At 45.3% G+C, this 25,689-nt stretch overlaps 5 protein-coding genes across 5 annotated transcripts; 4 read left to right on the top strand and 1 right to left on the bottom strand.

The window, feature by feature from the left end:
- Window positions 1-824: 824 nt before the first annotated feature.
- On the top strand, window positions 825-3,727 carry H6S33_000059 (uncharacterized protein; the record flags this gene model as incomplete). The annotated part of the gene is made up of 2 exons (XM_044831983.1): window positions 825-2,751; window positions 2,808-3,727. The coding sequence occupies 2 exons, from the start codon at window positions 825-827 to the stop codon at window positions 3,725-3,727; spliced, it is 2,847 nt and encodes a 948-aa protein (XP_044699618.1).
- A 2,968-nt stretch (window positions 3,728-6,695) lies between these two features.
- H6S33_000058 (uncharacterized protein) lies at window positions 6,696-8,192 on the top strand (the record flags this gene model as incomplete). The annotated part of the gene is made up of 7 exons (XM_044831972.1): window positions 6,696-6,730; window positions 6,801-6,870; window positions 6,928-6,960; window positions 7,016-7,051; window positions 7,201-7,216; window positions 7,285-7,449; window positions 7,504-8,192. The coding sequence occupies 7 exons, from the start codon at window positions 6,696-6,698 to the stop codon at window positions 8,190-8,192; spliced, it is 1,044 nt and encodes a 347-aa protein (XP_044699617.1).
- Window positions 8,193-13,937: 5,745 nt separating this feature from the next.
- H6S33_000057 (uncharacterized protein) lies at window positions 13,938-16,101 on the bottom strand (the record flags this gene model as incomplete). The annotated part of the gene is made up of 6 exons (XM_044831961.1): window positions 13,938-14,669; window positions 14,725-14,961; window positions 15,019-15,099; window positions 15,161-15,233; window positions 15,295-15,652; window positions 15,717-16,101. The coding sequence occupies 6 exons, from the start codon at window positions 16,099-16,101 to the stop codon at window positions 13,938-13,940; spliced, it is 1,866 nt and encodes a 621-aa protein (XP_044699616.1).
- Window positions 16,102-16,649: 548 nt separating this feature from the next.
- On the top strand, window positions 16,650-17,472 carry H6S33_000056 (uncharacterized protein; the record flags this gene model as incomplete). Its single annotated transcript, XM_044831950.1, has 6 exons — window positions 16,650-16,655; window positions 16,752-16,896; window positions 16,960-17,085; window positions 17,164-17,182; window positions 17,237-17,288; window positions 17,368-17,472. 6 exons carry the CDS (start codon window positions 16,650-16,652, stop codon window positions 17,470-17,472), a joined length of 453 nt encoding a protein of 150 aa, XP_044699615.1.
- Window positions 17,473-19,877: 2,405 nt separating this feature from the next.
- On the top strand, window positions 19,878-25,447 carry H6S33_000055 (uncharacterized protein; the record flags this gene model as incomplete). Its single annotated transcript, XM_044831939.1, has 8 exons — window positions 19,878-20,030; window positions 20,082-20,110; window positions 20,223-20,268; window positions 20,334-20,528; window positions 20,627-20,696; window positions 20,819-20,960; window positions 21,020-22,720; window positions 22,900-25,447. The coding sequence occupies 8 exons, from the start codon at window positions 19,878-19,880 to the stop codon at window positions 25,445-25,447; spliced, it is 4,884 nt and encodes a 1,627-aa protein (XP_044699614.1).
- Between the last annotated feature and the right edge of the window lie 242 nt (window positions 25,448-25,689).

Raw genomic sequence — 25,689 nt, 5'->3', positions numbered from 1 at the left:
CTGCTAGGACCCTCGCCTCTAGATTTGGCCTCATTCCCGTAACCCCTCCCCCAGGTTCTGTCGACGAAACGATCGTTCAAAAGGAGTGTCTTTCCTCAGTTCCGATAAAATGCCGTCCTGGCCATCTCGTCTACTCCCTCCTCCCCATAACCAGGACCAGCTTTCGGTTCCCGAACAACCTCCGTCCCGACCATCCACCTCCAGATCTCACGGGAGGTCACAGTCACATTACATACCTTCCGGAAACTCTAACCCGCCTGGCGCACATCTAGAGCCTGGGAGACACCATATCAGTAGAGCAAACGAAGGAGATATGTTGGGATCTTTAGAAAGAGATGGCGGGCACACTGTGCATAGCGGGAATAATAGGAGACACTCAACAGTTCCTACAGACATGGTTTCTGGAATGGCGGGAAATGGAGGAAACTTGCAGACAAATTTTGTACGTGTTTACCTTTGGTGTTTTTTGCGGCTCTACAAGTTACACTACGTACACAGTCGTAATTCTGCTTGGATGTGCACTTCGTGCTTACAAGGATGCTCGGTGCATTTTAGACAACGGGTCGGTGCTCATGTTGCGATTCCTGCGTTCGGTGGCCAACTCATTTGTCGGTTTTTCGATGCACGACATGCACAACTATCAACGACCTCGCTCCGGCTGAGCAGTGTACCAAGGGTGTGATACATCAAGGCAAAGGAAGTGTTGAACTTTTGAGGCTGATAATACTGCTGCAGGTATACCGCCAATCTCTGCCGAGAGAACGAGATCAATCATAAATTTCTGTATAAAAGGATTTCTGGAGCAAAGAGAATGGCTACACAATATGCCGGAGCACCCACCACCTCCTCCGCCGATTCCGATTCCGGGGAGGTCATCGGATGAATCTGGCGGACCGGGGGGCCCAGTGCAGACACCTCCGGCCTTTTCTAAATTCTCACCTAACACAGCGGCTGCAATGATGGCATTTCCAGCACATAGAGACCTTTCGGATGCGGCGCCGCCGCGGAGGCCTTCGCTACCTATACTAAGTCTTTCAGAGAGTTTTTCTTCTACAACTACACCTCCACCTAGGGACCGTCGCTCAATGCATGTACCCATGGGGAAGGGTTCACTGTCTCCAGGGTCAAATGGCGCCGATAGACCTGAAACCGGGAGTCGGCAAAATCCAGAAAGCACTCCTCACGAGGAACTTGTGAAGAAATCGTTTAGACCATTAGAGAATTATTTGACCACCACCTTTGGAAGTTGTGACTGTCTAAATGCGAGCTTTCTGAAAAGGCGCAGCGAAGGCCTGGAGCCAAAGGCTCAAGATATCAGATCTACCTCACCTAGAAGGTCTAAATCCCCAGCGAAATCGTCAAAGGAGATCGATATACCTGTTACGAATAAAATTGGAGAGAAAGAAACAATTTTATTGCAACGAGGTAGATTCCTAGGTAAAGAGTTAAATTCCAGTAAAAAAGAAAAAGAAAAGACAAAAAGCGTACCCGAAACCAAGACCACCGTGAGAAGTCCTGGAATTGATTGGGAAAGTGTGGATGAGCTTTACGACATGGTAATAAATGTTGGTGCGGATTACAGAGATGAAAAAACCGACTCTAGGAGCTGGGATAGCGAGCTTAGAAAAGATATGGAAGATGCTAGGGCTCACATTGGCAGATCCCTGTTGAAAGCTACAGAAAGTCTTTTGAAACGGCCCGGAAGGCCATTGAAGAAGCCTGAAGATGTTAGGTTTCTACTTATAATCTTAGCAAACCCTCTTTTATATCCGGAGTCTTCTCGTCCGGTCTCCAAGGTCCATGGTATGTCTTCTTCCTCAGATCTAAGATCCCCCCTAAATAGTAAGGAGGAACCCGCTCTTTCGCCGGCCAAGCTAAAAAGGCAAGCTTCCACTTCGTCCAACCGGAGTGGCAATTCAGGTGGTCCTGGTCATCATTCCGGAATTATTAAACGTATCATGGGATTGATCGGAAACCTTGATAATACAATCCATCACTATCTTGTCTCATGGTTCACCCGAATGCCGGAGGTTCAGTTTCGGCGATTAGTGGAGTTAGTAGGAAGCTTCATCACTTACCGACTCACGAGACAGCCCGCGAGAAAAAAAACACAACAGGCAACCGGAATGATGGGACAAAGAATCAAGCAGTTGCCATATAACGACGATTGGCAGATAAAGTCAGCAGCAAAAGTCATGGCATTATTTTTCTCGGCAAATAATAACACTGCTGGCCGTCGTGGCATGGTCCAGAACATCAAAGATGACGAAGAAAACATGAATTCTGCAGTCATGGCAAGGCGTGAAGCGAGACGGAGAGGCCAAATTATTCTTACTAGCGAGTTCTACAACATGCTTCTTGATTACCACGACTTGATAGCTGATTTCGATGTCTGGGAGTCACGTTCTTCAAAGTTTTGCTTTTGTCAGTACTCGTTTTTGTTGTCTATGGGATCCAAGATACAGATCCTTGAGCACGACGCCAAGCGACAAATGGAAGTTCAAGCTCGGCAGGCGTTTTTCAATAGTATATCTACCAGAAGAGCAGTAAATCAATATCTCGTATTGAAGGTCCGGAGAGAGTGCTTGGTTGAAGATAGTTTGAGAGGAATAAGTGAGGGTGCAGGTGGCATAGATGATATCAAGAAAGGGTTAAGAATTGAATTTATTGGGGAGGACGGTGTAGATGCGGGTGGATTAAAGAAAGAGTGGTTCTTGATGGTTGCCCGGGATGTTTTCGATCCTAACTACGGTAAGTCAATGCCATTCTCTAACATTCTCCCGGCGCGAGACACTCAAAGTGGCCAGGTATGTTTATCTACGACGAGGACTCTGAGTACTGTTATTTCAACCCACACTCTTTGGAATCCTCTGAGGAGTATTATCTGGTTGGTATGCTCTTGGGACTTGCAATCTATAATTCCACAATATTGGACGTTGCTTTGCCGCCATACGTCTTTAAGAAGCTTCTGCACCTGACAAACAAGCACCAACTGGCAACCTCCTCTGTTCGACCTCCTTTAGTTCAGACTTTGGAAGACCTGGCAGTCTTCCGACCGGCTTTGGCAAGCGGGTTGGGTAAGCTGCTGGAGTTCGAGGGTGATGTCGAGGCAACCTTCTGCCGGGATTTTGTTGCAGAGTCTGAGCGATACGGCGAAGTGATCGTTACACCTCTTTGCCCTGGCGGGGAGAATAGACCAGTTACCAATGCAAATCGGAAAGAGTTTGTCGATCTCTATCTGAGATGGATCCTGGATACCTCTGTAGCGAGGCAATTCGAACCTTTCAAGCGTGGATTTTACACGGTTTGCGGGGGTAATGCATTATCTCTTTTCCGACCAGAGGAGATTGAGCTCCTTATACGAGGCTCTGATGAGGCGCTCGATGTCTCTGCGATGAAGGCCGTTGCCGTATATGATGGCTGGGGAAACGCGACGCCAGCAGATAATGATCCTGTAGTCAGATGGTTCTGGAGCTTCTTTGAGAGAATCTCACCAAAGGAACAGAGGATGCTACTGCACTTTATCACTGGCAGTGACAGAATACCAGCAATGGGAGCAACGAGCTTGATTATCAAAGTGGGCTGTCTAGGGCAAGATTGCAATAGATTCCCTGTGGCTAGGACTTGTTTTAACCAGATTTGCCTCTGGAGATATAAACGGAGGGAGAAGCTTGAGAGCATGCTTTGGCGTGCCGTCACAGAAAGCGAAGGCTTTGGACTGAAATGATTATGTGCTTGGGATTTCGGAATGGCGGACATTGGTGTTTTCTTCCTTTCTTTCTTTTTTTTATTGTTCTCTTTCGATGTGTGGAGTCCGAGGTGGCCTTTAATGGCAGATGAGATGGATGATGAGATGTGCGTGCGTGTGTGCGTGTGTGTGGGCTTGAACTTTTTATGAACTGGGCCAAAGGGTCAAACAGCTAGTGCAACAACAACCGGGTTCGGATTTCGGATGTGGGTATGAAGATGATTGGGGATCATCGTCGTCATACCACTAACCAAATTATGGAAAGCGGGGTGGGATACATGTGCGCAATCAGCTTATGCACCTTTAGCATACAGACGATAATGATCGATGAACTGGCCGGCTGGCACAATTGATATGCATGCGAGGTGGGGTACAGGGGAACTTGGTAGGGGTGGTGGACTGTCAAACTCTGGCGTAGGAATAGTTAGAGGCAATTCTTGTCCGAATTTCAATAATGATGACAAGATTTGCCCTTAATATTAGAAGTAGCAGCAGGGGTTTTACTCGATCTGAGGATTTCCTTTTATCACTTTCATTACTCTTTTCTATATCATGTATATTGCATACTTCTGAATATTGGCAATGGCAGGTGATGGGATCAATTATCATATTGTGGTTTGTGTATTTTATTGTTTCCTGGCAGCGGGAGATACACCGCTTGGCAATTAGGGTCGGGATCAGGAAGGAGAGGGCTTTCTTTAACTTATAGTAGCTTGCGTTCCCTTTTCTGCCGCTTTGTGAGAGGTTGGAGGTTCGCTGGCACTCCAGCTGCGAGTGATTTGTTGATATCCGATCCATGGAGAGGGGGCGTTCCCGGCCCTTGGTTCTAGGGCTTGGATGCAGGGCCCAGGTCCCAGGTCCCAGACTGGACGTCGTGGTACGGGCTACTTTCTTACTAATGTATATGTACATGTAGGTATGGCCTTGATAGTTTTGTATATAAGGAAAGACTTTAAAATCTGGTTCGACTTCCTTCCTATTATGAAACGTAGGTTATAAGAGCTTCTGATATTCATACAAATGCTATATCATAGGTGTATATAAAGGAATAGTAAATTACTGAAGTTATATTATTTAGTAGCTATATGGTGGTGATTATCCTACTGGTACTCCCTTTAAGATGACATTGTTAAGATCAGTTATGGCCAATCACGTGAGTTGGTAGACATCACCAATAAACCCATCAAGAAAAAAACGAATTAGTAACACCGGCCGCCAGTAGAGTTCTACTGAAGCATCCCATCCACCCCATTGACCGGCATGGAGCGGCGCACCGGGTTACAGTCCTTTCCACCCGGAGGGAATTCCGGTTTCTGGTTCTACGTAGGATGTTTCTATTCGCTGTTACTTAAACTACCCTTCCCCAGATACGCTGTATTTGCTAGCTATAGTCTAGTCTTGAAAAAGAAAAGAAGCTAAGCCCTACACGCATTCTTTGTGTGCATCATCTAAATAATTTACCCCACCTCACTTCACTCATCACTTATTGAAGTGCAGCAGCAGCAGCGTGTATGTATGCAATGCAGGCTACCTAGTGGAGAGTATGCAGAGTACTTTAACCCTGCGAAATGTGCAAGGCTGACGGGTCATCTCTCTGATTCTGATAAGGGGCCTTGTGGGGTTTCAATGAAGCTCTCGGGGTATATGTAGAAGGCAAATGTTTCAACTGTTTTGAAAGTATTGGACGACTTCTGAGTACGCGTACAGTTCGTCTCAAGCTTCGATAGCTGCCGTTAATGCCGCTACCAGTGCCTATCTATGGGCCATTGATAGCTGATCACAATCAAGTTGCACCTTGGTTAAAACGGCCAAGAGTACTAGTAGGTGCAACCTGGAATATCTCGTGCATGCACGGGTGAATATCTAAGTAAATCAACCCACATTTCTTAGGAGATACCAAGCATGCCAATGTAGCCTAACTAGAAATCATATAATATCTCAGTTTTTCGTAAAGAAAGATACCCGTTCCCTTTTTTCGTTTTACGTATATTACCTTTGTTTGAAATAGCTGTGCTTAGCATTGCACAAAGGGCGGTAACAACTCAGTTTATACAGATTATCGCATGATTGAGGGATATTCCTCAGCTCAAATCCATGAAAGTTGGTTTATAGAGACCGTACAAGAACACCTGCCTACATCTAGTTTTCCCGGCAGGAAATGTGCCGACAGCTGCGGGAATTGGAGATGGTAAACACAACCAGCTAGGTAAGATAGATTTTCCGAACTCCGGCCGGTTCTTGGTTTTTATGTGTTGTTTATTCTGATATACGAGTTTCCTTGTAGAACTGAATTGACTAGGGGTTTCGGGACAAGCGCAGTATGGTACGTACTGGAAGTTCGCAGAACTTATCGCGTCAGGCAAAAACGGGGATATTCACGGAAGCCGCTGGTTATCCCGGGTGAACAGGGATGGTGGGTGCGGCGCGGCGAGGAGGTAAGGGTTGTACGAAAGAGGGGTTAGTCGATCGCTTGGTGGGGTTAGTGGGGTCAACTCGAACGGCTGGCTTGCCTCATGTCCCCCGCGGGTGAGAAGGACGAGGAAGGATGCGGGCAAGCAGCAAGCTATCGAGGCTAGGACAACGCAACAGCGTCAATTAGCGTCCGAATTGAATTCAACGCATTAAACTGGAGAGGCTGACTGGGGAAAAGGGGGGGGGGGGGGCGACCGAAAGACGGTGAATGGGGGTTCCCTGAGGAAGTAGAGCAACCACACCGGATCTAATGATGATGAAGCTGTGACCTTGTTTGGTCTTTAATTGTTAGTAAGGGATGGGAGAGTTGGTGGGTATAAAAGTTCTTGACTGATTTCTCACATAACCTATAAAGTCCCACCCTCCCCGCGGTCATTGAGCCTTCCTTTCAATATCACCATCCCCCATTCTCAATCAAAAGACTCTACCTATCTCTCTTTCTCTTGAGAAAAACCAAGCCCAAACTCAGTTCAAGATGTCAGGACTCCCACAGACCATGAAGGCTCTCCGGTAAGTCCTTATCGTTGATAGATAATTCTTCTATGAGCGGAGTATAGTAGCTGATACCATACTTTATTAGCTACGACAAACCTTTGTCGTATGCCGTTGTCGAGGTTCCTCTACCGGTTGTTCGTGATAACGATGTCTTGGTAAGTCTCTTAGCTCACTAGTATTAAAATCAAGGGCTCCAACTAATGTAAACATAGATCAAAGTCAAGGCCTGTGGTGTTTGCGGAACCGTACGTAGTGGTGATAAGGATTAGATTCGGAAGAAGCAAAACTGATTGATTGTAGGACTTGCACATTCACGAAGGAGAATTCATTGCGAAGGTAATTATCATACCCTTTCTATGTCGGTTACCTGGGAGAACCCCAATTATATACGCTGCCAGAACTGGTGCACACCTTTCTGGATAGCCGCCCCCTGCAGACACCTCTGTGGTTATTTGATCAGTCGCTGACGTGCTCGCCCCCCGCAGTTCCCACTCATTCCTGGTAAGCTATACATCAACAGCAATTGTTAAACGACTCAATCGATCATTTATCTAACATTAATTTTCAAGGCCACGAGACTGTCGGTGTCGTTGCTGCTATTGGAAAGGATGTCAAGGGATTCGAGGTTGGCGAGCGTGTCTGCGCAGATAACTCCGAGCTTTGCAACGAGTGCTTCTACTGCCGCCGTGGACAGCTGTTGCTTTGCGAGAAGTTTGAGGCTCACGGTGTGACCAGTAAGTAACTCATTTAAACAATACGCTTCTGTCTTCATACTAACTTGAACCAAGTGGACGGTGGTTTCGCTGAGTACTGCGCATACCCTGCCGGAAAGGTCTTCAAGATCCACAACCTCTCTGACGTTGATGCCACCCTCCTTGAGCCGGCCTCATGTGCTGCCCACGGTCTTGAGAAGATCGCACCAAAGTTCGGTTCATCAGTCCTTATGTTCGGTGCTGGTCCCACCGGTCTCTGTCTTGCACAGCTCCTCCGCCACAACGGTGCTTCCCACGTCGTCGTTGCTGCCCCAGAGGGTCTGAAGATGGACTTGGCCAAGAAGTTGGACGCTGCCGATGTCTACGTTGAGCTTTCGCGATCAAACCCAGAGGCCCAGTTTGAGCAGATCAAGAAGGACAACCCGTACGGATTCGACATTGTCGTTGAGGCCACTGGTTCCCCCAAGATTCTTGAGGATGCTATTCACTACGTCCGCCGTGGTGGAAAGCTCGTCGTTTACGGTGTCTACAGTGACTCTGCCCGCGTCTCATGGCCCCCGAGCAAGATCTTTGGTGACGAAATCACTATCATTGGATCCTTCTCTGAGACCTACATGTTCCCCGCCACCATCGGATACCTCGACACTGGAAAGGTCAAGGTTGAGGGCATTGTAAACAAGACCTACAGACTCGAGCAATGGGGCGAGTGCTTGGAGGCGATGAAAAACAAGAGTGCGATCAAGGCGGCCATTGTTTTCGACTAAGGGAAAGGGACAAAATGGGAGTTTTTATTGGGTTTCTGGTATAAATATTTCTGTGCGATATCTTTTATGTTTTGGGAAGTTTTTTTGGTAGCTTGCATGCCCAAAGGTTTTTGGAGAATGCAAAAGTAAAATAAATATTACTTGATGGTTCATGGACCAAATCTATCATCAAATGTTCTCTTGTGTGAGCAAACTGCTCCTCTAAGTGGGGTACGTTCCTGGCGGGGTAACCATAATTCTTTTTTCCTGTGCTCCTATCGGTATGTGGTGCCTGGTATGTAACACACATTATTAGAACTACTGCTGAGAGGCAGTCCGGCCGGTGCCGTATCAGCTGAGCTCGGCCCTCTAGTATGATAGGTAACTTAAGACCCGACCCGAGCCTATGAATTGGCACCAGTATGGACGGCGCGCGGTATTAAACAAATTGATTGTCTCTTTACTTTAGCCGGCCGCGGTGTCATCATTCTAGGCCGATGTTTTTCTAGCAAGAATGGCCCTCGTACTCTCGCCTGCCGGAACCCAACGGAAGAAAGGGCCTTTATCGCTCGACGTTCAGCGAAAGCTACCCTGAAAATCGCAATATATGTACCAATCAGGAAATTCATCGCCAGACCCTACGCCAAGCTGAATCCCGTGTCAGCGAGATCGATCTATCTCTTGGATGCCAAATCTAAGGTTGGTTTCCTTCATTTTGACAGCGAAAATCCGGTTCAATTCCGATGCTGCTGTTGGCCGACCTCCTTTGGATGCGATGAAGTCATCTTCGTGAGACTCCCTGAACAAGAACGTCATGCAGATAGGGTCTACTTTACAGCCTCCGGTAGAATTATTGTGGAAAACAGGGACAACGATCACGCCGAGAACAGAGCGATTCTCCAACGCCACATTTCCGCAATAATTCTACCGGAGGCTGTAGCTCTGAAGTTATTTTGGTGTTTCCATCAAGACTTGATTTTTAGCTCTCCTACCCTTGCTTGTCGCTCTACGTCAGCTTGTCAGGGATCAGTGCTGGGAATGTGTGTACCTACAGTAACTAGTGTCATGACGTCGTGAATTCTTGGCAAAGAGAGTAGGAGATATAAACGTCGAATTCTCACCTTTCCAGATTTTCCGTAGCCCGTAGTCTAACCACACAAAGTCTCCATGGTTTGAGAGGAGAAGGGGAGATGACCTTTTGCTGATTCTGGTTAAGGGCAATTAAAATTGTTATGCTATAACACCATCGTTAATGACTCGACTGGAGCGCGTCGGAGACGACACTTTGAACCATCTGACTTGTTTACTGCTTTACTGCTTTGATCTCATCAAGTAAGCCACCTCTCCATTGATCCTTTACTAAGCTTGAGTTGCTGATAATAGTAAGCCATCGGCTATTCCATCTGAGCAGCGAGTTTCACCATCCACTGATCTACTCACGTCTGCGAAACTCCCATTAGCGCCTTTTTGGACCACCCACAAAAAAAATACGGAAATCGAGCCAGCTTGATCACAACTGAATCGCAGCATTGTTTCGCCTCTGATCGTTTCGACCGTGTTTTGTTTGACGCGAATCTCTTGCTCCGGCCGGGCAAGATTGTATTTGCGCGCTACATGTGACCGAAGCTCGAGCGTTGAATAAAATCTCTTCCTTTGGCAGATCGAGCGCCTGTTTTATTGTTGTTTATTTGAGGGGGTGTTTGGATTGTTGTCGCTGAAGGAGAGGGTCTGGACGAAGAGGGTTGGGGGCGGACGGAGCTTTTGCATGCACTATTGAGAACTGTTGTTGGGGGAGGGGGTTTGGTGTATTTTCGAAATGATGGTGAGTTTGAGCCCTTTTTAATTTAATTCTTTGATGGGAATCTGTGGGAGACTTTGTGTGTGTTGCTTGTATTATTAGAATCGAAGTTTTATGCCAAAAACATCTGTGGTCCATCTTTTGGGAAGAGAATACCTGTGCAATTACTGCGTGCCCAACCGCTGTATAGAGATATAGTATTATCAAAATCAATTCTTAGTGATATTTTCAAGCATTTATCCAAATAATCCAGCTTGGGGCCGCCGTCTTAGTTCCAAAATCCCTAGTGATCAGTGTGGGACACACAGAATCGCTGAAGAAGTAAATCAAATATGGCCACTTAGTTATTAGTATGAGTGCTTAAGCGTTGAGAATTTGATAAATCTGTGTAGTACGTTCTATGATTGAAGAGACTCGGACACTCCAAATTTTTCTGAGAAGCCATACTGTAATATTGTGGAGGTTATTAGTGAGCTAGGCATATCTAATAATGGTATAAATGGTGTCCGTTATATATCAGGGAAACGTACAGAAAATAAGGGGAAATAGTACCTCGCTAGCGTGTTTACCGCCATCTTGACACATGTGTCTCATGTCATACTAACAGCAGCTATACATACATGTATTGTCAAAAATAAAAGCTAGGCCTAGCCGAAAATAACACTTCCATTTAAACCTTATTTTCTAAAAATTAGTTGATACCTTCACGGAATCTCACTCGGCAATTGTAGTCCCACTAGTCCAATTCGAGACACTATTGTTAGCCCCCCCCTGGCCTACCACACACAACCGCAACAACTACATGTAGTGTAAGTTCTCGCGATCTTAGAATTATCACTTAACTGACAATAGACTGCAAACATCAAAAATTGCAAATAATGAATAATGGGCGAGCATCATCAGCCTGTGTATGGCAAACCCACTACTCCAATTCGAAGCCATAGGTATAACTCCTTCAATAATTGTCACATAGCTATCTATTTTTAAATTCAAGCTACTTATATGTATATCTATCTATCACTGTGATATCAGATACTTAGTTGCTTCATTGCATTGGCGCGAATGCGATGATTTATGTCACCGTAATGTACTATATATATAGTTAGTACTATAAAATCGACTTACTATTAATTCATGGTAAATCTGTATACGGATATTAATCCGTATGTATAGACCTATCTTGAATGACGTTGAATATAGGAGCGGGAATGTACGTAGAAATAAGGATTCTGGTTGATAACAGTACGATATACTCGCGCGTTAATTAAGTCCTGAGAAATTCTGTGAGGTCGTTGCTACCAAGAATTCTCAGGACTTAATTAATAGGTGAGTACTGACTAGTAGTACTTATATGTATTTGCATACCCATATAACGCTGGAAATTCTCGCAACTTCGGAATCTCCGTAATTTAACAGAATTGACTTGCACATGATTCATAGGACTGATAGGTACGGGGGTGTGAAAATAAAGATAAAGAGAGACTCTCTTAATCGAGTACTAGAATAGAGGAGCCTTATATATCCAGATGATCATTTACTAATGACATGCACTACACTAGTGGCAACCATATATGGTATTCGATACACCGATAAACTTCAAATCTTCCTAAAGCTCAGATAGCCTTGGTGAGGGCCCAGAATTGATTTTTCGTCCATTTGTCCCATCAAGTAGAGGCTGCAGGGTGTGGTAGTGGACTGGTGAGGCTCCTTTTCGTTGCGTTGCCCCACCGGACCCTCCTACCAGATCGACACCCATATTCTCCTAGGCTCGAAAGCTTATGCCATCCCTTAACAGATGAGATCGTATTAGCGAGTGATAAGTTATGATTCCCACTACAAAACCCCTAGCCTAAGATTAGTACCATCATATTGAACTAGAAATCACGCAATACCGAAGAAAATATATTAATTTAATATCATGAGTGCCTGAGTAAAAACACCCATGAAAATTTCAACTACTATCGGGGGCGATCTAGCATCGCTTTGGCTTTAATCCTAACGTAGTAGTCTCAGGAAATGATTCGTTATGTGTACACCTAAGGAAATATATATGGATAAATAACTCTAGATATTACATGTAGTACTTCCCGCGAGAATAAGTTTCCGCCGCGGCCGTGCGCGCCACCACTTTGTGTTATGTCCGCTGTAGTACTGCTAGCCCCGCAATTTCTGACAACTTTCTATTCTCCCACGAAAGGTTCCACAGCACCTGGACAGTTCTCCAATTTTATGTTCCCCTTTGATTCTACGCAACTTATTGGGGAATTACGTACTCTTGGGAAGACATTGAGAGTTAATTGGGACGTTTAAAATTAGGATAGAGACACACTCCTCACAACCGGCAGCCTCGAGGGGTGTGTGATTAACCATCAACCACGAAGACTTCTTGGTAGGAATTGTATAATTACTTATCTATAGGAGGAGTTTTGCTACGAAGCTCGCATTATAATTAATTTGTATTTGTTTCCACAGCAACGGTCCATAGCAGGCATAACCTCACTTTTGTAACGGGTTAGAATAAAATAAGGAGATATGGTGGGTGACAGCTGGAAAGGTACTCTCGTTTGAACACCAAAAAGATGGGTTGTTAGGTAGTTTTAGGAATATATAGTGGGACGTAATTTCTGTGGCAAAAATGTTGAAACCAGAGTATGCACCTTTCCAGCTGTCACCCTCTATAGCTCAAATTATAAATTGCACTATGTTACGGACAACATAATTCGAACTATCTGGCGGCTAAACAATGTAAACAAATGTTCTTATTGGTCTGTTTCAACCACCATCCACACTAGAGCGTATTTTTGTCGATATTATTGATGTCACTCATTACACTATACTTTAGTGGATTAAAATGAGATCATGTAGTTTGGACTTGTAGCAAAACATCATTTTTATTTTATCACACCCCCAACTCAATCTAGCTTGTTTGCGAGAGTCAGCGATAGTGCATACTTCCCAGCAAAACTCCTCTAATCCAGCAGATTATCGGTAATTATGTTTATTCCACATGGAATATAAACTCTGGATCTCTATTGGGAACCCGGTATTCAAATACACCAATCAACCAAAACCCGCGAATCGAATATAATATGTCTACATGTATGTACCTGTTGCACATAGATATCCAAATATAAAGCACGGTGTAGGGTATCCCTATTTGGGGGGGGGGCATGTACAGCCGCATTCGAAAAGTACTGGCACCCTACTATATTGAGTCGTTCATGAATTGTAGCCCACCAACAACCATGGCACTCGCGTATACTCAACTTATTGACAAGTATGACCGCAATAGAGACATTGCGGCTCTCTCTGATAACGGTCTCGAATATGAGAATTGCAAAGTAGAAAGGACTGCCTCGTGAGTTTAGCCCGGAGGCGCCAAAACTTTTCGAATGCGGCTGTACACATGTGCGTTGTTACAATAACATAGCATGTAGATACGATTATTTAGTGGAGAATTTCGGATCAAGGCCGTGATAGTGATCCTGGCAAAGCTTAGGTCATCAATTGGCGTCATGTTAGGTCACTCGCATGTGTTCACATTATACTATATGTAGACTTGTTGTTTTCAGGGATGATTTTTGTGAAGAAAGGTGAAGAACCGAGAACCCAGAGAAGGTATTATATGAACTGATGATTAGAAACAAGGAGAGTGAAGGCTCTGTCTTTATAGTTACAGTTTAGAGGCCAAACTACCTCTAATACAAAAAGTACAGCCAAACTACATATTAAAACCTTCAATAATGCAATTGTTAACATCCATGATCTACCGCCGCAATACCACGATTAACATTTGTTAATTCATTTATTGCTTTTTTATTATATTGTAGACTTGTAATCGTAATCTCTTCTTGCTATTATCTGAATATCATTTCACATAATAAAAAGAATTACAGACAAATTTACAAAAAGGAAAAGAAATTCCAAATCGTGATATCATTAGGGAAAAAAAAACCGACCCATCTAATCTAAACCTTCTCAGTGGCCTCTTTGTAATCGCCACCGTGGCTATCTGCGTGGTGAGGAGTATCGGATAAATCCAACAATATCGGTGCGGGGACATCCTGGCGGAAGATGTAACGCTTGATAAAGTAAGGGACTTGTGCAAGACCCCATTTTGCGTGAACGTGTGTGGGGACTTCGAATACGCGATCCAGCTCTTCTAATGTTCGGCCCTTTGTTTCAGGTAAGAAAAAGAGAACTAAAAGAAAACCGATCATGTTCCAGGCTGCATAGTATCCAAAGGCACCCTGTGGTTTGAAAGCTCGAACGAGTGGTAACCATGTCATAGACAGTACCCAGTTGAATCCCCAAGTTGTTGCAGTTGCGAGGGACATGCCGAGATCTCTGATATAAAGCGGGTAGGCTTCGGCGGAGTAAGTGAACGGGACCGGACCTTCTCCAGGGGAGTAAACAATCCCAAAAAGATAGATTCCGAGGGCGACACAGCCAACTCTAGCAGTCTGATCCTCAATCCAGAATGAAAAGCCCGTGAATAGAAGGAACAGAGCCATGAATGGGAATGTTGTAAGAAGGAGGTTGCGACGGCCAAAGGTATCAATGGTGTAGACCGCTGGAATAGCAAACAAAAAGTTGATTATTCCAAAACCCATTGATGCAAGGAGAGCAGATATGTGCGAGAAGCCGGAATTAACAAAAATAACTGAAGAATAGTAGGCGATGACATTAACTCCACAGAACTATTGGGAAACAAGTTAGCATCGGGGTAGCTATCTTATGATCGTTTGGAACTACCTGTTGCATGAACATGACGATTTCGGAACCAATCATAGCTCTCCTGTTGCGGCCGATGGTGAACATTTCCACAACTTTGTTCTTCTTGGTATGTTCCAATTCCTTCTCAATTTCGAGGAGAGTGTGCATGTAGAATAGATCACGAGCAGCTTGAACCTTGGTCCAACGCAGACGGGCGAGAGAGTTGAACGCTCTTTGGTGGTTGCCCTTCATCATTTCATAACGTGGAGACTCAGGCTATTATTGGGTGTTAGAAATTACGCTATAAATTGATAGGCCAAGGAGTTGACTTACACAGAAGTAAACCTGTGCGCAAACAAGCAATGGGGGAACACACGCTGAAGCCAACATAAGGCGCCAGTTTAAGCCCGTAATCTGTGATGACCAGAACATCAGTTTTGATATACACTTGCAATTTCCTTGAAGAATTACTTACATGAGGTGGGTCAGGAACTTTGTAAAAAGCAACATCAGCAATGTAACCAACCATGATACCGAAAGCAGTCCACCTATAATAATTGATTCCGTTAGTGAATGTCCGCAAGGAAAGATGCCGAACGAATGTCTTACATTTGCCACATCATGACCAAAGCACCACGAATCCCGGGGGGGGAGCATTCAGCAGCATAAACCGGAACAGTGGAACTCTTCGGGCCAATACCAAATCCCAGAAAGAAACGAGCCACGAAGAGGTGTTGCCATGAGTTTGTAAACCCTTGCCAAAGACAAGTCAAGAAGGATACGAGACAGGTGATGAAAATTGTGTGCCGACGGCCAAACGTTTTATTCAGCGGATGCGTCAACCAACAACCAATGGTAAAGCAACACAGGTAAGGTGCCGAGTTGACAAGACCAGCAATCCATTCACGGTCCTCAATTCCAAATTGTGGTAAGAAGAAGAGATTTGCGCCGTTGATGACAGTCTCATCTATGATCAATGGTATATTAGTATTACTACGAAACTAACGATATTGTTGAGGCTGGCAACATACCCATTCCCTGCGTAGCAGCAGCAAGAGAACACATGATAACCATGTGGTAAAGCTCTTTTGGATGACTCCATTTGTGTGTGACTTCACGCCTCAACATGTTTCTGTCCTCGTCCGTCAAGAGTGGGATTGTCTCAAATGCTCCTGGGTCTTGAGCTAGCATGGCTCCTTTGCTGAATTCTTCCTGGTATTCTTCCATCCCATGGTTGCGAGCATAGGTCGCTCCCATCTCAATCAAGCGTTCATGAGAGTAGCCAGCCAAAGGATGTGCCAGGCGTGAGTTGACCTTATGAATTGCCTGTGAATATTCAAGGGTTTCGTGTTCATTCTCGTGGATGGAAACAGGCTTCTCGGTGCTTGAGCCCGTTGGCACGGTAGTGATAGCCATCCTGAGTTCAAAAAAATATCACTCAGATGGATGGAAGGAAAAGCAAGAGCTAGAGTGTAAAGAAAAGTGTAGTGATTTTCAGAATGATGAAATACTTCTCCACAAAAACGCGGGGGACAACAGGGACTAAATACTTCTCCGTGCCCCTTCCGTTCCTTACTATGTAACCCAGAGCCTCTGAACACCCCGCATTATTAAATAACGCCCGTTCGTTTTCGGTTATTCGACAGTAGCACAGGACAGGTGCATTATGGACAGCCCAGTAACTGACTAACCATTGAGCTACACTTGAATCTCCCTTTCCAGCTTAAAATCTAATGAGCCCTGCGCCTACTAACAGGTATTCACCTCGATTTCTTGCGAGGAACGACAATATCCGCGATCCGCCCTCCATTCCCCCACATGCTGTTGCTTCACCCCCAACTTCTGCCTGTTTTTCCGACATCCCGCCATTACATATGGCTTCCTATTCCAGTAAATACTCTTCATCTAGCACCTACAACCGTTTATAATACGTCAGACAACACAAGTCCAGATACCAAAAAACAATGGTGGTTTGGTTTAGCCTTGCGCGCCCCATGGCAATCCCATATTAACGCCAAGGCTAAGTGTAACTAACAATTATTTCTCAATGTGGATGTGGATGCAAGTCTCGGGAGGGATCTGCGCTGCAAACGCCTCCCGGAGACCATGCGGGCGCCATTCCTTGTTTTTTCTTTTTCCTGGCCTCTCCCTTGCAGACAGCAACCCTACCAAGGCCTCGTCTCCAAAAACCTCGATATGCCTTGAGTACATGTAATTAATATATCTCTATCTCTTCTCTGAACTCGCAGTTTTATTGATCATGCCAGCTAATAGGGGTAGCTCGTCACATTCCTCTGCCAGGAGCTAGCCTGCGTTTCCACGGTCAAATCATCACATATGGGTCGACGACAAACAAGACTTTGGGAATACCCGCATTAGTGTTGAGCCGTGGCAATGCTTGTATGTGCCCACTAACCATGATAGTCACTTGTTAAGGTTGCTTGCTTTTACTAACCCGGAGACACACAACTTGACAAGGTAGTTTTTTTTTTTTCATGTCTGCACATATCGGCATTTAACGAATGACGTATATGATTCGGTGATATTATAGTGAGCAGCACCACTTCGTATTAAGTGAAACTGCTCAAGGCAGAGAGAGAAAGGTGAGCGTTGCGCGAAATACCTTATCGTGCCCTGTGTTCAAAGGCTTAATCTCCAAGCCTCACAATTAACGACGCCTAGCCAAGAATTTCAAAATACAGCCGAGGATCCCCCGACCGTTTCAAATTTTCGGCGCCGTCCGATTTAGGACCGAATGCACCGGAGACATCACCGTATCCGCAATAGATTTAGCTGTGCTCCCTGCTGGGGCCAACAACTGGCGTTGGAATCCCTAACGACCTGTGGAGAAACCTCGACCCTGCCTCCCCGGAGTTTCTCCGCACAACTAGGAACGCTTACTAGCTAGCCTGCTAGTAAGCTTGATTAGTTAATTGCCTAGTAGTTGCGAAGAACTTACACATATGTAGTGAGATTCGAATACCTTACACCTGCCGATCAACTTCAATCTGCGGGGTATTGGAACTTGACGCATGTTTTTTTGTCAATCAATCGCTATTACAGGTTATGTACCTACAAGGTAACTCCACCAGCTCGATCGAACGGTTTTCCGGTGGGAAACAGTAAAAATAAACTATATTGCAATATTTAATGGGAATAATATGTTAGGATATACATGAAGCAAGGGGCGAGCGGACAAATCAACATGGGATCCTCATAATCACTTTTATGATACCTACAGAAGTGCTTGGAACAAATAAAAAAAGTGTTCAGAAAAATTAATATCACGAGGCCCATTTACTCCCAACCTGCCGGTGCCGGAGATGTAGTTACAAACTAATCATTGGACTACCGCTTCATCGGTTTAAAGCGTGGACCGTTAGATACAGTGGAGAAGTGAAATGCTGTATTGTTGACAGAAATATGAGATGGTGAAGCTTTATTCAAAGCCACCGACGTATATAAAAGCGAAGGCGCGATACCTAAATAGGGAATAAGACTTCGTACCTTTAATGGGGTAATCAGGCTGTTTACCACTCGAATTCATCCGTCTTTGTCGCCGCGTCGCCGACGACACTGACAACGCCGCCATCATAAGATAGGTAGGTGAGTCTCGGGAATCCCAAGACGAATGGGTCGAGACAAGTGCTATGAATTTCAAACTGCGGGGATCGCCATTCAACACTCAAGAGGTTAAAATACTATGAGTTATAAGAAGTTATGAGCACCAATGCGCTACGTTACTGGCTAAATGCACACGGTGAGTAAAAACAGAGCTTGAGGTAGAACAATATAATAAACGTTAAAGACCCGACGGGCCCCGACTCAAAAAGGCCCTTGCTTTAGCGTAAATATGCATCTAGAGTACCTACTTCGATCATCACGCGCTTAAGTTTATCCGCTGAACAGAAAAATCCTTCAATCATTTGCAGCCTTTTATGATAGGGAACCTAAGTTGTTTGGATCGAAAAATCGGGGCATTTATTCTACCATTCCAATACTTCAAGGAACATCCTTTGCACAAGAATTATTTTACCAGCCCGAGGCAGACCAGGAATAAAAGTGCACATATACTTCATAATTCTTTAAAGTTTTTAACTCCGCGTCTCTGGTAATATGTATTCAATGCACCTAGGAATCTTGATCCTATCAACGGCAGGTGTAAATTAGTTTCCCAAATACAAATTGAATACGGCGTTTTCATCTGGCTCTGCAGCACGATAATCACTGTTTACTCGCATGTGTGCATGCGCATAGTAATCATGACCCTAAATTCAAGACCTTTTTGAGAATATTCTACTCTGTGCCGATGCCTTTATTTTAAAACGAACTTGCGGCTTCAATAAATCCTGGGTATCAAGCGTTCTGTCTCTGGATATCAGATCTATGGATGTGATAAAACGCATTGATTTGCATATCTCATATAATATGCATATATAATCAAATCTGGCAGCATTCAAATGATAAATTATTGGTGTGGCCTGGCTATGGGCTGTACTAACTAGCAGCTTATGCACTTTTTCTAGGTTTGACCCATGGCAGCTAACTGCATGTAGTCTGTCTCTAATAATGTATATAATTATACCAATTCGCACATTGAAACTAATTATTAGAGACTTGCGAGCTATCAATTAGTTACTGAATAAATTGGCTTCGATATCTACTCGCAGAAACACACATATACCCTACGTGGGAGAATGGTGATTGGTTCGATGTCTCCTACTCAAAGATATTAGATAAAGGTAAGTCTGTAATATGGATTATGAAATCTTCCTGTCTTTATGTAAATGGATAGTTAACCGCTAACTTTTGTAGGCGAAAGTGGGTGCCGTAATAGTCGAATGGTGATCTCGCTTCGTGAGTCAGGCATCCAAGGTGACACAATCTTCACGCAAAATGAGAATTTTCTCTCCCGATAGTTTTCCAGTGGGTTGCCTGAAAGATTGATCGTGGATGCCTGAATTCGAATCCAGGTGAATGGCATTCACAAGAGTTGTATTCACTAAATGGGGTGGTTTTCTAGAATTCCGCGTCGCATTAGGCATGTGTTACCCCGCACGTGGTCATTCCTAGTTAGGGATAAAAAGAACGACTTCTCCGTGCTTTCATTGATATCATCAACGCAATATTCGTTTCCTCGTAATCGAAGGTCTATATCACCCCCGTGCTTCACACCAAATACCAAGTTTTACATGGCAAGTGAGAATGGCGACCTCGGCGCTTTCAGAGATGGGAGTGCCGATGGGGTTGGACGAGGAGCCGATTTGGTGAGTAGTCTAGAGCAGACGAGAGGCTACCAGATGGAAATGTTTCAAGAGAGCTTGAGAAGGAATATCATTGTCGCGGTACGGAGTATAAAAGGTCCCAGATTTATCTAGGGTACTAACATGATGCAGATGGATACCGGATCTGGAAAGACGCATATGTAACGAGCAGAATTGTTTCCTTTCAACATTCCCCGCAATACCATAAAGTCCTTGACTTCTGTATAAAATTATTTAGGAGAATTGATTTTGACTAAATGGTTTTTTCTACAGCGCTGTGCTTCGAATTAAGGCGGAGTTAGAGAAAGGAAACGGAAAGGTATAGCAAGATAATAACCCTATATACATGTATCAAGCCTGAAATCGTGTGCTAATATGTTTTAGCTGTGTTGGTTTCTGGTACCAAACGTCGCGCTAGGAACACAACAACATGATGTTCTGAAAGGCTCGTTACCACCTGTGAAAATAGAATTTTTGAGTGGGAACGATAAAGTGGATAAATGGAGCGACCAAGAGATTTGGGATGGCGTTCTAGGGTTAAATAGTGAACAAAGCGCAGTGATTATCAGTACTCATCAGGTAAGTATATACTCACCAATATATCCCTAATAAAGAACAAATATCACTTTACTAGACAAGAAGTAATACGGACCCGGGTACTGATAGTTAACGGGTAGGTGCTGCTGGATGCCTTGACCCATGGTTTCGTGAAGCTCGAAAAAATCGGGTTGCTAATTTTTGACGAAGGTTTGTAGCCCAAATATCGTTAAATCGGCCTCAAAAGGAGTGGATTTACGAGGAAACTTCATGAAATAAGGGAGTATGATATATAGTTGCCTTGGAATTTACTAATGTATATCCCCTCGCAGCACATCATTGCGTTAGCTCTCACCCAGCAAACCGAATCATGCAGGATTTCTACCATGAACGGCTCAAAAAGTCGTTATATGTTCCCGCCATTCTTGGACTTACGGCAAGTCCTGTGGTAAGAGCAAGGCCCGATCAACTTCGGTATATATTAATTAGCCCATGTTAATGCTTTCTCTCCGCATACTGAACTGTCTCCATAGATTAATTGAAGCAAATCTAAACGCAATTGCTCGGACGCCAGTAATAAACCGAATCGAACTTCTCAAACATGTTTACCCGCCACAGCTCAAAAGAGTTATATACAGCTCTTCACAATTTCAATCCTTCACACCATTAGCCAGATTACCAGAGGATATTTCCTTCCCTAGTACGGAAAAAGTCTTGGATATTGACTCGGACTACTCTAACGGGAGCACAAATGATACTTTTAATATGAAAGCGCTTGAACAGGCAATAAGTAATATACATCAAGGTTGTGATGGTGATAGCTGCAGCGGGGATAGCATTTACTACTCTGATGAGGATACCCATGAGACGGACGGACCTTCAAACGGAGTAGATACTGAGATACCTGAGGGTCAGTTCGAAAGCATAGATCCAAGAACAGGCGAGCCTTTTGCGAAGGAACAGGAACAGGAACAGGAACAGGAGTTCGAGATTATAGACCCAAGAACAGGGGAGGTCCTTATACCCGGAAGACCACCTTCACCAGATGCCGTTTCTGTTAAATCAGATACCTACGAGGTGATCGACCCTAGAACCGGAGAGGTTTACACGCCTTCCTCTCGACGCGAGTCACCTTCACGTTCACGATCGTCAACACCACCGGCAGCTACATCAATAAGCCCGCATCGACTATCAGTACCATCCTCAAATCCTTCACCGGTAATAATTTCTCAAGGAACCTCTTTGGCGTTTGAGTCTCTCAAAAATGCGTATATGAGGATGGATATTGAGAAGGATCCGTATATTGATTCTCTACGCCAATCACCTGTCCCTAATGAGCGTAAGATTCAGAGCTTGATATCGAGTAGGGGTACCTACTGTCAAACTCAAATGAAAGGGCTTGTCACCAAAGCGTCTCACATCCGGAAAGAATACGGAGTATGGGCCACGGAATGGTACATCAAAGAAGCATTATCAAGGACCCTGCGAGGCGCCGAGGAAATTGACGGAGAGGGAACATTGATAGAGTGGAATGGCGACGAGAAAACATATCTAAAATCGGTTCTAAGAAATGTCGCAGTGCCCAGAGACGTCGGGCCTGTCGAGGGAGGGCTCACAGATAAGATGGAGAAGTTGATTCAGGTCCTGTTGGAGGAGTATCACAGCGAGGAAGATAGAGAAGCTTTTGCCGGGCTTGTATTTGTTGAGCAAAGAGTTGAAGTAACACTTATGCAGCAGATTATCAGGACACACAGGAGCACAAAAGACCTCTTCCGGTGCGGTACGATAGTTGGTGGAGCACAGCATTCGGCAAGAACAGGAAAGGGGATTTACGAACTGGTTTCTCCAAAGGATCAAGTTGGAGTCATTGAGCTATTCAGAGCAGGAAAAGTGAATCTATTAATATCTACGAGCGTAGTGGAGGAAGGGCTTGATATTCCGGCTTGCCATCTTGTCGTGTGCTTCTCGCTGCCGCAGAACCTGAAGAGCTTTATACAACGTCGAGGGCGTGCTCGAAGGGCCAAGAGTACCTATGTGTTGATGTTCGAGGAGGGGGATAAGGATGGGAGTGTGGAATACTTTGAGAAGAGGGAAAGGGATATGATCGAAGAGTATCTGGACGAGACCAGAGAGTTGGCTACGGCGGCGGCCCAGGAGGAAGATTCGGAGGAAGACGAAAATAAAGGAATCCGGGGCGTGGGCACAAAACGAAAGTTTCTTATTGAGAGTACCGGGTATTTTTTCCCTCCCTTCTTTATCCATGCAGAGTATACACCAATTAGCATAGGCCTGTCGTGTCATGTGTTTTTCCTGCTCCCGGCCGGCACTACTTATATAAGGGTCGAAACAAAAAAAATATCCATCATTACCCTCCATGCTGATCATTAACACCAGTACTAACAGTCATCATTAGGGCTTGTTTAAACCTAGAATCGGCAATCACACATCTCTATCATTTCTGCGACTGCTTACCACAGGGCCAGTATATGAACATCAACCCAACATTTACATGCGAAATTGATCCAGACCCCCGCAATGAAGACGGAACCAGGACCTCAGCTCAACTCTTCAGGGCCGAGGTCTTGCTCCCCAATTGTATCCCTCCAAAGGCACGTCATACAAAGAGCAAGCTATCATGGCCTACCGAAAAATGGGCGAAGCGGGATGCTGCGCTCGAGGCATACATCGCCCTATATCGTCTCAAACTTGTTGATGATCATTTAATGCCCCTGTTGCGGACAGATGCGGATATCGATGCCATGAAGGATGTCGAGAAGAGACCTTCTAAGGTTCCAGTCGAGACTACCATGAACCCTTGGGCTAATATGAAGTGGGATGATGATGCTCTCGTTTACTCCACAACTATCAGTCTGCGCATGCCAAGGTCAGATAAAAATGTGGAAATCAATATGCTGACGTCCGTCGAGTGCCCTCCTGTGGCTGACATTCGGGTCTTCTGGACTAATGATGAGGTCGGAAAGGTCACGGTTGGGAATACAATCTGTCTCGGTGTGAACCCGGGAATCGTGGAGTGGGGGAGACAGCAGACCTTTGAGTTGCTTTCTTATATATTTGGAAACAGGATGAAGCCCGGGGTCATGGAATTCCCATATTTGTTTGTTCCTCTTCAGCCAGGCGAATGGGACTGCTCCAATCTTGGACGAATTACGAACGCTTTAGACGGCTATAATCAATTTGGTCCAAGCTGTGATATTGTGATTAACGACATTTTACAGAGTAACTTACGACTTGTCGTCAAAAATTGGCGAACAGATCTGTCGCCCCTGGATGTACCTGCACTTGTTGAAAGATACGGCAAAAAGCACATAAAAAAGGACCAGCCAATCATCGAAGCAGTCAAAATCACTAAACGCCGAGATTTCCTTCACGAGGAAGCAAATCAACCCAGCTCTGAATCTACAATACTTCTGCTCCCACAGTACTGTACTCTTGAGAGAGTCCCATGGCGCTTTTATCAACTGGGACTATTTCTTCCGGGCATCATTCGCCGGATTGAGATACACCTTATTGCGGCGGATCTACAGCGGACGCTACTAGCACCGGTTGGTATCCATGATATTTCTCTCATTGTCACCTCAATATGCGCATCTGCTGCCCGTGAGGCAATTGACTACCAAAGATTTGAGTTCCTCGGTGATTCAGTGCTTAAATTCCTCACCAGCGTCAACCTTGTCGATGAGCACCCGCTTTGGCACGAAGGCTACCTCGCCCGGAAAAAGGACCAGCTAGTTTCAAACGCCCGGCTAGCCAAAGCAGCGCAGGACAAGCGACTATCGAGGTGGATCATCACCTCGATCTTCACGGGGATGAAATGGGCGCCGCACTACATCCGGAACCCCGAAATACTCAAAGACGCCGACGATGTTGAAACCCCTAGCGGCAAGAATGAGCTATCGACCAAGATCCTCGCTGACGTTGTCGAATCCCTCATCGGTGCATCTTTCCTCGAAGGAAGTTACGAAAAGGCGCTGAAGTGTATAAACCTTTTTGTACCCGAAAACGAACTCAAGCCCCTCCCTCTACGCATCAACTCTATGGTCTCTCGCGCCGCAATGCTTCAGCCCAGCACCTCGAACCTCCGTGACCTTGAGAAGCTCCTAGGCTACACCTTCCGCCACAAAGCGCTCCTCGTCGAAGCTATCACGCACCCCTCCTATACCTCCGACATGAGCTCTATCTCCTACCAGCGTCTCGAGTTCCTTGGCGACGCCCTTCTCGACATGCTTGTGGTTCCATGGCTTTTCCACCACGAGGATGAGCTCTCCCACATCAACATGCATCTCTTCAAGGCTTCGGTCGTCAACGCCGACTTCCTCGCCTTCCTCTCCCTCGGCTTCGCCACAAATGTTGGAGATGCAACCGTCGTTGAGTCTGCCCGCCGCGGCCGCCGCCAATCAACTTTCGAGCTCGTGCCAAAGGACCGTAAAATCCAGTTATGGAAGTTTGTCCGCCACCAGCACCCGGAGATGGCGTCTGCGCAGACCAAGGTCTGGCACAGCTATGATGCAGAGGGCTTCCGAGATATTATTCAGGAGGCTCTCGACAAGAGCAAAAATTACCCGTGGACGGCGCTGTGCGGGCTCGAGGCGGATAAGTTCTTTTCTGACATTGTTGAGGCGCTTCTCGGTGCAATCTTCGTAGACTCGGGTGGAGACTTTGGGCCAGTGACGGAGTTTGCGGAGCGGCTGGGGATATTAAGGACGATGCGCAGGTTGGTGAGAGATGGGGTGGACGTTACCCATCCAGTCAAGAAGCTTGGTGAGCTTGTGGCGGCGGACGGGCAAGGGACAGTCACGTATCTGCCTAGTTTGGCTAGAGGAGGGAAGCATACATGTACGGTGCAGATTAATCAGAAGACTTTGGTAAAGATTGAGGGCGGGAGTAGTAGGGCGGTGGCGAGGGTGAGGGCTGCAGAGGCAGGATTTCATACATTGGTGTAAGTACTCCTTTTTTCCGGTTTCGGGGTACGGAGCGTTGACAATTTGTAGGGAGAGGAAAGCGAAATCAATGATAATACCAAATAAGTGAGCGGGAATCTAGCTTAGGAAACGATCGAGGTTGAATTATTATTATTATTATTTTCATGTTGGACAGGACCGGGCTGGACCTTTTTGGAGTTTTTCTTCTTTTATTTATTTCTTTTATGCACTTTTTTAGTTGCGCATCGTGGCGGTTTTCAGGC

The sequence above is a fragment of the Morchella sextelata genome, assembly GCF_020137385.1.
Source record: "Morchella sextelata strain SCLS chromosome Unknown scls_1, whole genome shotgun sequence".
NCBI classification, from domain to species: domain Eukaryota; kingdom Fungi; phylum Ascomycota; class Pezizomycetes; order Pezizales; family Morchellaceae; genus Morchella; species Morchella sextelata.
The sequence above is the reverse complement of the archived record's forward strand: the minus strand, read 5'-3'. Positions and strand labels throughout refer to the sequence as shown.